Below are 15503 nucleotides of genomic sequence, written 5' to 3'. Positions count from 1 at the left end.
GGGAGAGACCGGGAGCACGTAGAAGATAGCCCTCCTCCATTTCCCCTCCTTGGGTGGGGTTTAATTTCTTTCTGTCTTTCTCTGGGTTTTTCTATATTTCGGGTTTCAGTTCTTGGGCGACAGGCACGCTGCTAGGGGGAGTAGGCCGTAGTCATCTGCAGGGGTGCAAGGTGGGGGGTTGGGGGATGGGTGTTTTGTTTTTCGTTTTATTTCTACGGCCTTTTTTCTTCTTATCTTTCTTTGCCCTTTTCTTTTCTTCTTTTCCGGGTCAGTGTAATGGGTTCATTTTTATGGCCATCTCTGCTGTTTCATATGTGCCTCAATTCTCGCGATGTTTCAGTGCTACTGGGCGGACATTCAGCTGGCGCGAACTATATTTGTACGCTCGCTTATCCTGAATAGTATGTATTAACGCCGCTGACTTACACGAAGATGATTTAACTGTGGACATATTGCTATTTCGCCCCCCCCCCCCTTTTTTTCGCAACTTGAGATATTGTATGGCACCTGATCCTTCTATCTTATATTATAAAATGGAACCTTTTTATCCTGTTACCAACTTGATATGTTTTACAACCAGTACGTATTGTGGCCGTTGCGAATCTGCTCTCCGGGATGCTGAGTCTGGATTTTGATTGTTTTATTGTGTTGCAACTGCTTAGCGGCCGGCCCTGGGGGTTGTAGGCCCGTGTTTGTACTTGGTTGAAATGTCAAATAAAGGTTTTCCACAAAAAAAAGGCTATTACAGCAAACTGAAGAGTGGCTCTTCTAACATAAGAACAACTTTCTTCCCAAAAGGGAGAGCCTATAGCTGTTCAATGATTAGAGTCTGAGAAAAAATATCCATGGAACAGCCTGTATTCCTTGAGTAGGGGAACACCAACACCATTCCTCCTGGATACGGTGCACGCTACAGATCAAAGAGAGGACTGCCACAAGAGAAAGTTACAGGTGACTGCCTGCCACCAAGGAAAGGCTCAGTCTGAATGAAGATAACAAAAGAAAGAAGGAAACGGGCACGGTCATGAACACCGTCAAGGAAGGAAATCCATGTACCTCAAGGACAACACCAAGCCGCATAAGTCAGGAATGGCCACTAATATCTCACTGTCAAAGGGAGCTGCCCCCGCCCCAGCTCTCCCTGCCAATGACAGGAGAAGAACGGGCCCGCCCTTGTCCCAGGCTTCACTCTGGCGTATCCTACACCTCGGAATGTCCCTTGGCTGCGCTATATACTGCAAGAAGCAATTGCAAGAATGTGGCAGTACCCTGGCCCCTCTACCTCCTTGGGACAAAGCAGTCTGGGCCTTGGAGTCTCCACATGCCCCACCAACAAGCAACAACAAGCATAGCGTCCCCAACTGATAGGAGGATAAAAATATAAAAATATCACAGTACCTTGAAAATCGATTTCGTACTTTTGAGAACCCGCTTCAAAGTTCACAACAGCTTTTTTATCAGTGCTGTAAGAAGTTTCCAGGTCCTGTGAAGTAAGTGTTGCTGTCTTCTTTCCACCCTGCAGACGAATACGACATATGAAGAATTGATGCATTGTAGTATTTTCATATATTCTTTTCTTTGTTGAACAGAGCGCATACACCAACTTAACCTTAGAACGTGCACACGTGCAACTCGCCCCACATTCGCTCACTGCAATGCTCAAGAACAGAGATTAGAACCAGTTTTGTGGTTTTCATGGCGTAGCCTTTTCTTTATTTAAATCAAAATTTGAAATTGCTTGTAAGAGAAGTCCATCGAAGGACAGGTATTCATCTAGAAAGTATTGATTTCATAGATATCAAAAGCAAAATGGAAGATAAACACACAAGTCACATTTCATATTTCACATTGTGGAAATGTACCCAACAGTGAGCACACTGGTGCAGGGTCACCCTCTTGTCCACAGGTCCAAAGACTAACAAAACAGAGATCGGCACTGGAGCTGAAGTAAAACAACAAGTTTATTAATCACTCATGAGCGGTACCACGTCCACACAACACTCTCATGTATTGTAGGGGGAGGTACACTGAACTCACAAAACCACCATCCATATATACAGTTTTGTTGCAATGTAAGCATATGGACAGAAATGGAAAGACATGTTTAAACACAGAAATAGCTATTGTCAAACAAGGGCAGATGGATGACCACTTGGTCAGCAAATAGGGAGGGGGAGCAGGAATGCTTATGGCAGCAGTAAACGATCAATAGATAGCCTCTAAGACCAGGTGCACCGGCAGCTACAAACCCCCCAGCACGTCCATTGCAGCCATGTCGAAAGAGGTCAACTAAAGTTGATGACACAAGCAGGGTGAAAAGACGAACAGCAGAGGGCGAATTAATTCCGAAGGAAAAGAAATGGATGACACAGCCAAAATGGCTGTTGCTTATGCTAATGTAAAATATTACACGTTTCCACAGACGACCCTTTTAGCATAAGCTAAGACATTTCCTTGTCCCTTCTAAAGGGGATGATATACATCGTGAATATCTATTAACATCATTTCCCAAATGTCTCGTTCCATTGCTAAATGGGCATTTGCAATTTGGACATTCGGTTTAGATGGTACACAAGTACCCTCCCGCCAACTCAGCGAACCCCAGCCAGGCCGCCGACAACCTCACGAAGTGGATCTACAACTGCGCGGACGAACTCGCCCCGCTGAGAACCCCGCCCAGCAGATCCGGCAGCAAGAAAGCCCCGTGGTTCACCGACGAACTCAAGAGCTCCAAGAAGAACTGCCGAGCCCTCGAGAAAGTCTGGAGAAGGGAACCTACACCAGACAACAGGACCACCTTCAAGCTGGCCACCCGGAAGCACCACCAGCTGATCGGCGCCGCCAAGAAAACTGCTTTCAAGGACCGGCTGGTAACAACGCACACAACTGCAAAGAACTCTTCAACATCGTGAAAGAGCTATCCAACCCCAGCGCAGGAAACAACGACATCACCCCATCGCAAGACCTCTGCAACTCCCTCGCTTCATACTTCCACAACAAGATCGCGGACATACACAACAGCTTCAACAACCAACCAACGAACACCAAGACCGAACAGCCACCCCCCGCCACCACCCTCCACGCCTGGACCCCGATCAGCACCGAAGACACCATCCGCACGATGAACTCCATCCACTCCGGATCACCGACTGACCCCTGCCCTCACCACATCTTCAACAAGGCTGACGCTGTCATCGCACCCCACCTGCGAGACATCATCAACACATCCTTCGACACCGCCACCTTCCCTGAGAGCTGGAAGCACGCCGAACTCAGCGCTCTTCTCAAGAAACCCACAGCGGACCCCACCGAACTCAAGAACTACCGCCCCATCTCGCTCCTCCCGTTTCCAGCCAAAGTCATCCAGAAGACCGTCAACAAGCAGATGGCCGCCTTCCTCGAGACGAATGGATCCCTCGACCCCTCACAGTCCGGCTTCCGAGCCAATCACAGCACCGAGACCGCCCTCATCGCCGCCACCGATGACATCCGAGCCCTGATGGACAACGGAGAAACAGCGGCCCTCATCCTCCTAGACCTCTCCGCGGCATTCGACACTGTCTGCCACTGCACCCTAGTACAGCGCCTCAGCAACGTCGGAATCCAGGACAAGGCGCTGGAATGGATCATCTCCTTCCTCGACAGAAGAACACAGAGAGTCCGTCTATCACCGTACAAGTCAGAGGCCACCGAAGTCATCTGCGGCGTCCCTCAAGGATCCTCTCTGAGCCCCACCCTCTTCAACGTCTACATGAGCCCCCTCGCGGCCATCGCACGCCAGCACAACCTCAACATAATCTCCTACGCCGACGACACCCAGCTGATCCTCTCCCTGACCAACGACCCCGCCGCCTCCAGAGCCAACCTGCACGAAGGGATGAAAGAGGTAGCCGAGTGGATGACGACCAGCCGCCTGAAACTGAACTCGGACAAGACGGAGGTCCTCATCCTGGGCTCCTCACCCTCCGCCTGGGACGACTCCTGGTGGCCTCCCGCCCTGGGCACCGCACCCAAACCGACAGACCATGCGCGCAACCTGGGCTTCATCCTGGACTCCTCCCTCTCCATGACCAGGCAAGTCAACAACGTCTCATCGGCATGCTTCAACATCCTTCGCATGCTACGGAAGATCTTCTGGTGGATCCCCACCGAGACCAGGAAGACCGTCACCCAGGCCCTCGTCACCAGCCGACTGGACTACGGCAACGCCCTCTACGCCGGTACCACCGCCAAGCTCCAGAAGAGACTCCAGCGGATCCAGAACGCCTCAGCCAGACTCATCCTCGACATCCCACGAACCAGCCACATCTCCGGACATCTGAGAGACCTTCACTGGCTCCCCGTCAACAAAAGAATCACCTTCCGCCTCCTCACCCACGCACACAAAGCCCTACACGACCAAGGCCCGAGCTACCTCAACAGCCGAGTCAACTTCTACGCTCCCAAACGCCACCTCCGATCAGCCAACCACGCCCTCGCCGACGTCCCCCGCATCCGAAGAGCGACTACAGGAGGAAGGTCCTTCTCCTACCTGGCCGCCAAGACCTGGAACTCCCTCCCGACCGACCTGCGCCTGACCCAAGACCACCTCTCCTTCAGGAAGAAGCTGAAGACCTGGCTGTTCGAGCAGTAGCGGCACCCCCCCCCCCCAGCGCCTTGAGACCCTACGGGTATGTAGCGCCCTCTATAAATGTCTTTGATTGATTGATTGATATAAGTGGAAATACAGAGGGAACAGAGCCACATTGTATGCATAAACAACAATAGAAGATAATTCCAATAATTATGAATAAAGCCGACAATACTTTCAGACCCCATACAGAAAATAAGTTCCAGAACCATCCAGTCCAAGTCCATGTTCCTGGATCTTGATGTATCTCAGTGGCTATTTTATGCAGTTTGGAAATGGCATCATAAACAGAAGGGGCATGGCTTGGGATAAATACGCAACAGATACACCCAATAATGTGACATGCTCCACCACAATCAGCTAATATTACATCTAAAACCATTCTATTTTGCAAGGTCACAATTCTCGTAATTTGGAGTTCTTCTGTAACATTTCCAAGAGCGATTGCTGTTTGATTAGTCACAGCCTCTACCACTCGGTTCAAGCGTCTTATTATTCTACTATTCAAAGCTGCACCAACACTTTGGTTGTTGGGAGTTTTGGGGGGGGGGGTTGTTTTGGGGGCTCCGCATCAGTCCTGGGAGGGTTTAGGGGCAGGTCAGGGTGGTTGGGTGTCTCTGAGAGGTTCTACTCTGGTACAGTCCCAGAAGCCACATCGCATGCTTGTATCCCCTTGCAGCGAGTATGGGTAAAGATTTGAAAATTGTTAGCTTGAATGTTCGGGGCCTCAACAGCCCGGTTAAGCGCGCAGCCATATTATCGCTGTTGGAGGGTGCGGATAGGGATGTGTGTCTGTTGCAGGAGACTCACCTCCTCTCCAAGGATACTAGGAGGATGAGAGACAGGCATTTTCCAGTGCAGTTGTGGTCCTCATGCTCAGCAAAAAAGCAGTGGGTGGCTATCCTGATCAGCGCCAAAGCTCACTGTAAGGTCTGTCCCACGTAATTGATATCAAAGGGCGCTTTCTGGCGGTTAGGATCCAATGGGGGAACACACATTTCACGGTGGGCTCCCTGTATGCTTCAAATGTCCACCAGGAACCCTTTTTGAAAACGGCGCTTGCGGAGGTGTTAGCTTCCCCAGATGCGTGTGTGTTGGTCGGGGGAGATCTGAATGTAGTAATGGATCCGGTGTTAGATAGGTCAGCTGCGCGTTTGCATCAAGCGGGGGCCATCTCCCAGGGGGGGAAGCAGTGGTTGCAAGAGGGGCGGCTGCAAGACGTGTGGCGTACTCAGCATCGCCTGGAACGCGATTTCACGTATTATTCTGCAGCTCATAAAACTTATGCACGCTTGGATCATTTCCTCGCCACGACATCCCTCATGCCCCATTTGTCTGCCGCTGAGATCTCCCCGCGCTCTCTGTCCGACCATGCCCTTATCTCTGTACAGATTGCCTGTAATGAGCAGCGACCGCCGCCATCGGGGTGGCGTCTTCGGGATTCCCTCCTCAATTCGGAATCGGTAGTTACCTGCATGAGAGACACGATTATTCAATATTTCGTGGATAACGACAGGGACGGTATTTCGCTGGGGTCTGTGTGGGAGGCCCTTAAATTGGTGGCCCGGGGGGACTTTATTGTGGTGTCTGCGTCGCTCTCCCGGATACGTAAGGAGAAGCGCGAGGAATTAGAGAGGGAGGTTGGAGGCCTAGAGGCAATACATAAGCGTACCGGGGCTAAACGCATCTGGAGAGAGTTGGAAACAAAACGGCTTATGCTTAAACATCTTGACCTGGACCGTGTAGAATACGCCCTCTTGTGCTTGCGTCATAAGTTCTATCTCAGTGGGGACAAAGGGGGCCGGATGTTGGCACATAGGCTGAGGTCCCGAACGCAGCAGGCCGCCGTTCAGGCCATTAGGGATGTAGGTGCGGTAGAGCAGACTGCCGATTCCCTTATCGCAGACTTTTTCCGGCGGTTTTATCACACCCTGTATTGCCAGGAACCTTCGGGGCCGGAACGTGTGAAGACATACCTGACTTCATGTGGAGTAACGCCCCTCACACAGAACTCGGCAGCAGCGCTCGACACTGAAATACGTGTTGAGGAGGTCATCTCCGCAATCTCGCGATTGAAACTGGCCAAATCCCCGGGACAGGACGGCTTCTCTGCCGTTTTTTATAAAAAAATTTGTATGGAGCTAGCGCCCTTTTTAACTTGCCTTTTTAATTCCTTCCTGGAAACGGGAGAGGTGACCCCTTCTATGTCGGAGGCCGTGATTACAGTCATCCCCAAGGCAGGGAAGGACCCCACGGAGTGTGGATTGTATCGCTCAATCTCCCTCCTCAATATTGACGCAGAGCTTTTCGCTAGCATTCTGGCTGCCCGTCTCAGCCCACTCATGGACGGCATCATCGAACCGGATCAGGTTCGGTTCATACTGACGAGAGAAGGGGGGGAGAATGCGAAGAGGCTTCAGCACCTCATGGACTCTGTACACCGCTCTCGCAAACAGGCCCTTTTCTTATCAATAGATGCGGAGAAGGCTTTCGACCGCGTCGACTGGACGTACTTGTTCGCGGTCTTGAAAGCTTTCGGACTGGGGGATAACTTCGTAAAATGGGTGCGCTGCCTCTACGCGGCACCGAAGGCGGCAGTCCGGGTAAACAGTTGTAGATCTGCCCCTTTCCCCATCACCCGCGGGACTAGGCAGGATTGTCCCCTATCGCTGTTGCTCTTCGCACGCTATATGGAGCCCTTCGCGCAGAGAGTTCGGTCGAACCGAGGCATTGAGGGGATTCAGTTTGGCGCCAACAAACATAAAATAAGCCTCTACGCTGATGACGTGATCCTCTCGCTTGTGTGCCCTCACACCTCCTTGCGGCATCTGTCGATGGAATTGCACGACTTCGGTGGCATTGCCGGTTTTAAGGTCAACTTTTCCAAATCCCAGGTCCTCAACGTGTCGATCCCAGCTTCTGACGTGCAAGACCTTCAAGAGGACTTTGCCTTCCAGTGGGTTCACTCTGACATCCTGTAACTGGGGATCCGCCTTGCCCCCACTATAGCACTGACGGTCTCTCTTAACTACAAGATCTTAGTTGAGCAAACAACCGAATCGCTGTCTGACTGGTCCCGCTTACAGCTCGCCTGGTTTGGCCGGCTGGCTGCCGTCAAAATGACGATGATTCTGCGCATTTGATACCTTTTCCAAATGTTGCCTCTGAGCCCCCCGCCGGGTACCATACAGAAGCTCCAGGGGCTGCTTACCAAATTTCTATGGAATCGCAAACGTCCACGGCTTGCCTCCTCGTTGATTACGGCCCCTCGGGCCAACGGCGGACTGGGCTTTCCCTCACTGCAGGCGTATTACCAGTCGGCTTGTCTGCGCTTTATTCTCGAATGGAACAGGCCACAATACAGCAAGCACTGGCTATTTATGGATCAAGCGGTGGCGTACCGCAATATTTGGTGTGAGTTATGGCTCCCTCAAAAACATAGAGCCTGGGGCCTATATTCGTCCCCAGTGACATCGCCGACCATGAAGACATGGGATCAATTGGCACAGCGTAAGGGTTGGACCACTTTCCCCTCACCCATGATGCCCATTGTCGATAACCCAGACTTTCCACCCGGCTGCTCATCCCCGGTCTTCCAGCGACGGAGGGAGGCGGGCTGCAAGAGGGTGGGCCACCTCTTTGACCTGGATGGCATGATTTTGTTCTCCTCGCTCCGCCGGGACCACTTTTCCCTCGCCGAAGCCAATGCCTTTCCCTATTCGCAGGTAGCACATTGGGTCACTCAGCTCCCTAATATTGCTGATATGTCTCGCCCTATGACGGCTCTAGAACGCTGGGTGGTATGCAAAAAAGATGACCGCAAACTTATATCTGACATATACGCCTTGATCATTGCGCGCCCTAAGGCGCCGGGTACTAAAGCGCAGGTTTGTTGGGAGACGGAGCTGGGCCACCCGCTGTCGCATAAGGAGTGGGGAAAGGTGTTTTATTGTGCGCAGCATACCACGTCTAACATGGCAGGCGCTAAATCGGCCTACAAGGCAGTGTCATACTGGTACCATACTCCAGTGCGGATTAGGCTTGGGATCCAAAATGCTCAGGTCTATGCTGGCGGGGCTGTGGTGCCCCGGGTTCCTTGACGCACCTGCTATGGCACTGCCCGAAACTAGAGCGTTACTGGAAGGCGGTCCTTGATGATATCGATGATGCCTTTCACATCACATTTCCCAGGGTGCCTGAGCATGAAGCTGCTAGGGCTCCCGCATCCAAAAGCGTTCCCTTTGCGCTCTATGAGGGGTAAACAAATATCTCTGGCCCTGCTAGCGGCGCGCTTAGTAATCCTTATGCAATGACGCTCCACTGATTCCCCTGACCCGAGGGACTGGATTAGGCGGCTGTGGCATTTGTTGGCCATGGAGAGACTCTCTTTGTGTGTGGAAGGCAAGGGAGAGGTTTATGCAGAGCTGTGGGAACCATTTATCCATCTTCTATCTTGTGACATGCGCGAGGTTACGTGTCCCAAATACCTGCAGATTCTGCAGCTTATTACGGTGGTCCCTCGGGGTGCAGTCAAATAGGTGCGGAGGGTCTGGAATGTGCTGGGAGGCGGGCGGGACTTAGTGTGCATAAGGGGAGTTGTGAGGCTGATGAGGAGGAGGGAGGCGGGAGGGGGGCGAGGTGGTGGGGGGTGGGGAGGGTGGGGTGGTGGGGAGGGGCTTCTATTTTGTTTTGCTGTTTCTGTTCTTTTTCGTATATGCAGTAAAAGCTGAAAGTGATGGCTGTTCCTCCTGGCATTTCATATGTCCTCGCCGGGTCGCCCCCCGGGGTGTAGACCCAAAGGCTGTGTTTATTATTGCTGGATCATGCTCTGCCGGCCGGTGGATGTAGGCAGCCGAGCTGGGTTAAGTGTTGGTATGCTGCTCAATAAAATCGATTGATTCCAAAGCTGCACCAACAAAGAAAAAGAGTCCCAAATTAAAGTCAACATATTGTTGTAATACAGTGTCAGTTTGATCCACTTCATCATTATTTATAGTTCTTTTGAATCGGTTCAAGGAAATGTCATTAAACAATGTTTGGTCTTTATGATAGGAAGCAGGTGCTAAGAACACGGGGAAGCAGAAAGGACACATAGCATATTCCAGACCATCCAATTGGTAGATAATAGTAAACTTTACATCCAGAAATGAAATAAGTGTTATCTGAGGATAGAAAACAGTTATTGTTCGTTCCAGTGATATTCAATACTGTACTACAGTCACTTTTTCCCACCGGGATACTGCCAAAAACTGCTCACACAAAGATTTGCTTGGGCTCTAGTAACAGCGATAACAGGAGGCCCGTTACCCTTGGCCGTTCGAGAATTGGGGAAAATGTAGCTTGTGGAGGAATTTCCTTTGGGATACTCTTCCATTTCCTATATAGTTCATTTGGCCTGAGGGAAGCCATCGTCATCGGGGTAACACACCTTATTCAATTGTGCATTAAGCCCCTCTGCATCAGCTGTAGTAACATGATTGATTTCAGAGGCCCACAAAAGTCCAAACCAGGCTCTACAAGAGCCATTGTATGAAAATGGCAGGGGAATGAGAGGAGTTCCTCTCTTCTTCTGATGGGCTGGCATCATTCCACATACCCAGCAGTTGGTAGTATTCGTAGCCTTATGAAGTATGATGAAACATTTGTATGAAAGTGTTATTGAGATATGACATTCGATGCTTCTTTTCATGATAGGGAAGAGTGAAGTAATAATGTTCCGTGGGGACAGGAGTAGTAGCAGGCAATAAGTTTCGAGCCAGAGTTACTTCCTCCACAACCTACATTACCACAGCAATGATGACAGCAGTCAAAGTCAATCCAGTAATAAAAATTGTGCAGCCGCTACAGATCTTTGCAGCATTTGATTTCTTCTCCTCAGGCATGTTCATCTCGTTGACAAACAACAAAAGAGATGATGCCCTAAGGTCCTGGGCAGGCTTTGGTTTCTTCACTAACGTTGAGACGAGTAGTCACTAAAAGGCTACCCCCCTTTGTAGTCAGTCTTTAACCACCCAGGACAGTGACTCAAACAGTCTCTTTTTGCGATGAAGTGTCTCTCTTCCTGGATCGAAGTAGGTATCTAGATGCGCCGGGGAACATGTGGTCCGGGAAGATTTCCTCAGGCCCTTCAGGTTATGCAGCTCGTCCTCTCTCGGTGACCAGAATGTCGCAGTGATCTGTCAGCACAGCAGGGCCCACAAAGTTATGCAGAATCTTTCAGCAGTGTCTGCCGTGGACCCAGTTCTTCCTGTTGGTCACTCGGACAGCAGTTCTCGTAGCAAGGACCTGCTCTGGGCCACGCCAGAGAGGTGCCAGACAACTTGTCAGTTGAAACGATTTTGTGAGGACATAATCTCCAGACCGCAGATCATAACCATCACCCTGCGACCTATCTAGAAGAGCTTCCCGCACCTGCTGATAAATAGAAGACAAGCTGTCAGTTAACTGGGACAAATAGTCACTCATCAACATGTGGGGAACATCATGTATAGGGCGAGGCTTGGGGACCTCCCAAAGACAATCTCATGTGGCGTAAGGCCAGATCATGTATGTGGTATTGATCCGATAGAAAGCAAGGCTAGGGGCAGTGCATCAGGCCAAGTCAAAGACGTGGAAGCCTGTATTTTAGCCAATTTCAATTCCAGGGTGGAGTTGTAACGCTCCACCAAGCCTGCTGACTGTGGGTGAAAAGCAGCATGAAATTTCTGCTTAATCCCCAACCCTTTCATAACATATCCTACAACTTGCCCTATGAGATTAGGTCCATTGTCGCTCCATAGGACCCGACAAACACCAAAGTGGGGAAAGAACTCCTTTAAGAGAACTTTTGCTGTCGTGAGAGCTGTATTATCCTTCGTAGTATATGCCGCAACACATTTACTGAAGGCACAAACCACTGCTAGGACATATTTCACATTATTACAGCGCTTAAACTGAATGTAGTCCATTTGCAGGACCTCAAAAGGTGGAGCCGGTGTCGCAAACCCTCCTGTTGGAGTTTGCGTTCCCTTTCCAGGATTATATTGGAGACAGATCAGACAAGACTGGACTACCTTTTTAGCAGTGCCAGCAATATCAGGATGATCCCAAACTTGCATGAGTTGTTTTGCCATTGAGGATGCACCAACATGTGCTGGCCCATGTGCCATGTGAATCAAGGGGAGTAGGTATGCTGTGGGTAACCTCCATTTGGTCATATCTTTATTCCTCCAGCAGCCCTCATCATCCAGTATTCCCTCCTTAGACCATTGGTCTAGTTTGTCAGCAGAAGCAGATTGTTGCATGTCCAGCACTTCCTGCCTGGCATCATGCCAATGTTCAGCTTGGTTCAGAAAAGGGGGTGGTGATGAACAGAGTGTCTGAATTAAGCAGACCACTCTTACCCAGTCTAAAGATCAGGGCTTGATCCATCACCGTTTTTTAAGCTCACTGCACCATCCCAGCTCAGAACCTGGCTACATGCAAATTAGTCTGTTCCTGTCCCAGTGCATGATGGGAACAGGGCCAACCAAACTACCAAGCCAATTCTTATACTGGGAAGGAAACAAGCTTCCGGGGACCGGTTTCTGGCATTTCAGCCGTCGTCGGCCCGGCTTGCTTGAATCCTGATGGTGCAATGAGCAAGGGACTCACATCTGAGTATACCCTTCCACGCTTATGGTGAACAAAATGATTCAGAAAAAGGGGTGGTGATGAACAGAGTGTCTGAATTAAGCAGACCACTCTTACCCAGTCCAAAGATCAGGGCTTGATCCATCACCGTTTTTTAGCTCACTGCACCATCCCAGCTCAGAACCTGGCTACATGCAAATTAGTCTGTTCCTGTCCCAGTGCATGATGGGAACAGGGCAAACCAAACTACCAAGCCAATTCCTATACTGGGAAGGAAACAAGCTTCCGGGGACCGGTTTCTGGCATTTCAGCCGTCGTCGGCCCGGCTTGCTTGAATCCTGATGGTGCAATGAGCAAGGGAGTCACATCTGAGTATACCCTTCCACGCTTATGGTGGACAAAATGATTCAGAAAAGGGGGTGGTGATGAACAGAGTGTCTGAATTAAGCAGACCACTCTTACCCAGTCCAAAGATCAGGGCTTGATCCATCACCGTTTTTTAGCTCACTGCACCATCCCAGCTCAGAACCTGGCTACATGCAAATTAGTCTGTTCCTGTCCCAGTGCATGATGGGAACAGGGCAAACCAAACTACCAAGCCAATTCTTATACTGGGAAGGAAACAAGCTTCCGGGGACCGGTTTCTGGCCTTTCAGCCGTCGTCGGCCCGGCTTGCTTGAATCCTGATGGTGCAATGAGCAAGGGACTCACATCTGAGTATACCCTTCCACGCTTATGGTGGAAAAAATGATTCAGAAAAGGGGGTGGTGATGAACAGAGTGTCTGAATTAAGCAGACCACTCTTACCCAGTCCAAAGATCAAGGCTTGATCCATCACCGTTTTTTAGCTCACTGCACCATCCCAGCTCAGAACCTGGCTACATGCAAATTAGTCTGTTCCTGTCCCAGTGCATGATGGGAACAGGGCAAACCAAACTACTAAGCCAATTCTTATACTGAGAAGGAAACAAGCTTCCGGGGACCAGTTTCTGGCATTTCAGCCGTCGTCGGCCCGGCTTGCTTGAATCCTGATGGTGCAATGAGCAAGGGACTCACATCTGAGTATACCCTTCCACACTTATGGTGGACAAAATAACGGTGATGAATCAAGCCCTGATCTTTGGACTGTTCATCACCACCCCCTTTTCTGAATCGTTTTTGGCCACTATAGGTGTGGCAGGGTATACTCAGACATGAGTCCCTTGCTCACTGCACCATCAGGATTCAAGCAAGCCGGGCCGACGACGGCTGAAATGCCAGAAACCGGTCCCCGGAAGCTTGTCTCCTTTCTGGTGAAGAATTGGCTTGGTAGTTTAGTCTGCCCTGTTCCCATGATGCACTGGGCCAGGGACCGACTGATTTGCATATAGCTAGGTTCTGAGCTGGGATGGTGCAGTGAGCTAAATAACGGTGATGGATCAAGCCCTGATCTTTGGACTGGGTAAGAGTGGTCTGCTTAATTCAGACACTCTGTTCATCACCACCCCCTTTTCTGAATCGTTTTTGGCCACTATAGGTGTGGCAGGGTATACTCAGACATGAGTCCCTTGCTCACTGCACCATCAGGATTCAAGCAAGCCCGGCCGACGATGGCTGAAATGCCAGAAACCAGTCCCCGGAAGCTTGTCTCCTTTCTGGTGAAGAATTGGCTTGGTAGTTTAGTCTGCCCTGTTCCCATGATGCACTGGGCCAGGGACAGACTGATTTGCATATAGCCAGGTTCTGAGCTGCGATGGTGCAGTGAGCTAAATAACAGTGATGGATCAAGCCCTGATCTTTAAACTGGGTAAGAGTGGTCTGCTTAATTCAGACACTCTGTTCATCACCACCCCCTTTTCTGAATCGTTTTTGGCCACTATAGGTGTAGCAGGGTATACTCAGACATGAGTCCCTTGCTCACTGCACCATCAGGATTCAAGCAAGCCGGGCCGACGACGGCTGAAATGCCACAAACCGGTCCCCGGAAGCTTGTCTCCTTTCTGGTGAAGAATTGGCTTGGTAGTTTAGTCTGCCCTGTTCCCATGATGCACTGGGCCAGGGACAGACTGATTTGCATATAGCCAGGTTCTGAGCTGGGATGGTGCAGTGAGCTAAATAACGGTGATGGATCAAGCCCTGATCTTTGGACTGGGTAAGAGTGGTCTGCTTAATTCAGACACTCTGTTCATCACCACCCCCTTTTCTGAAACGTTCAGCTTGGGACCTAACCACATACATAGATGTGGTGATTCGCTGCATTGCGGTCTCACTGGTTGTGTGATCCGCAAAGGCATTACCTGCTCCTATTTTATCAGTTACTTTCTTGTGTGCACTACACTTAATAATTGCGACTAATTCTACATGCACTATGTGTGTCCCATGTGAGGTGAGGAAAACCCCTTTCTTTCCATAAACGGCCAAAATTGAGTGCCACCCCAAATGTGTACTAGCTGTCGGTGAAAACATTGACAAGTAAGTCTGTACTAAGTTCACATGCTCTCGTCAGTGCAATCAATGTGGCCACTTGAGCCGACTTCCGAGGGATGCGAGCTGTCTCAACTACTGTCTGAAGTGTCGTAATAGTATAGGCAGAAGATGTAGTGTCATCTAGTAATTTAAAACATGACCCATCAACCCATAACTCCCCATCAAAAATAGAGAGAGGATTATCTTGTAGGTCAACACGACCCTTTGTTTCCTCTTCATTGAGAAATGTACAATCATGTGGCTCTTGCGACTGAGGCTGAGTAGCTGGAAATAGTAGTAGTGTAGCAGGATTTAGTGTCAAACATCTTTTCAATGCGATATGAGGGGCCAAAAGTGTCAATTCATATCCTATCAAGCGAGCACGAGTCAAATGCTGTGTTTTCGTTTCATTTAGTAAAGCATCAACTGAATGGGATACTAACACAAGCAGTTTGTGTGACAGAACTATTCCTTCACTCTGATGTATAGATACAGCCATTGCTGCCACCGCTCGGGAACATCCAGACAGTGCACGAGCTACGGGGTCACGGACAGCTGAGAAATATGCACAAGGATGCTGTTTATCACTGTATATCTGTGTTAACACCAAGAGACCACAACCTTCCCTCTTGTGCACATAGAGTGTGAAAGTCATACCGCCCGATTCATGGAGCGAAATAGCGCCCGCAATGGCTGCGACAACGCAATTGCGGGTGCAAAACACGGAATCGGCATTCACGTACGAAATAGCTAAAAAATAATAGCGATTGGAATAGCGATTACGCAGTAATAGTCGCAGACTCCGGGAAGTCGAGCA

The 15503-nt window shown here is 50.0% G+C and overlaps 1 protein-coding gene across 1 annotated transcript in view; it reads right to left on the bottom strand.

The window, feature by feature from the left end:
• Window positions 1-15503, bottom strand: part of LOC147734640 (protein mono-ADP-ribosyltransferase PARP12-like) — a 370724-nt gene that overhangs the window by 145476 nt on the left and 209745 nt on the right. The window contains exon 7 of the mRNA XM_086952939.1: window positions 1399-1516. Within this exon, the coding sequence (XP_086809065.1) occupies window positions 1399-1516 (118 nt within the window). The remainder of the gene's footprint in view (window positions 1-1398; window positions 1517-15503) is intronic.

This window comes from Lissotriton vulgaris, chromosome 1_2 (genome assembly GCF_964263255.1).
Source record: "Lissotriton vulgaris chromosome 1_2, aLisVul1.2, whole genome shotgun sequence".
NCBI lineage: Eukaryota > Metazoa > Chordata > Amphibia > Caudata > Salamandridae > Lissotriton > Lissotriton vulgaris.
This window is presented reverse-complemented; position numbering and strand designations above follow the sequence as displayed.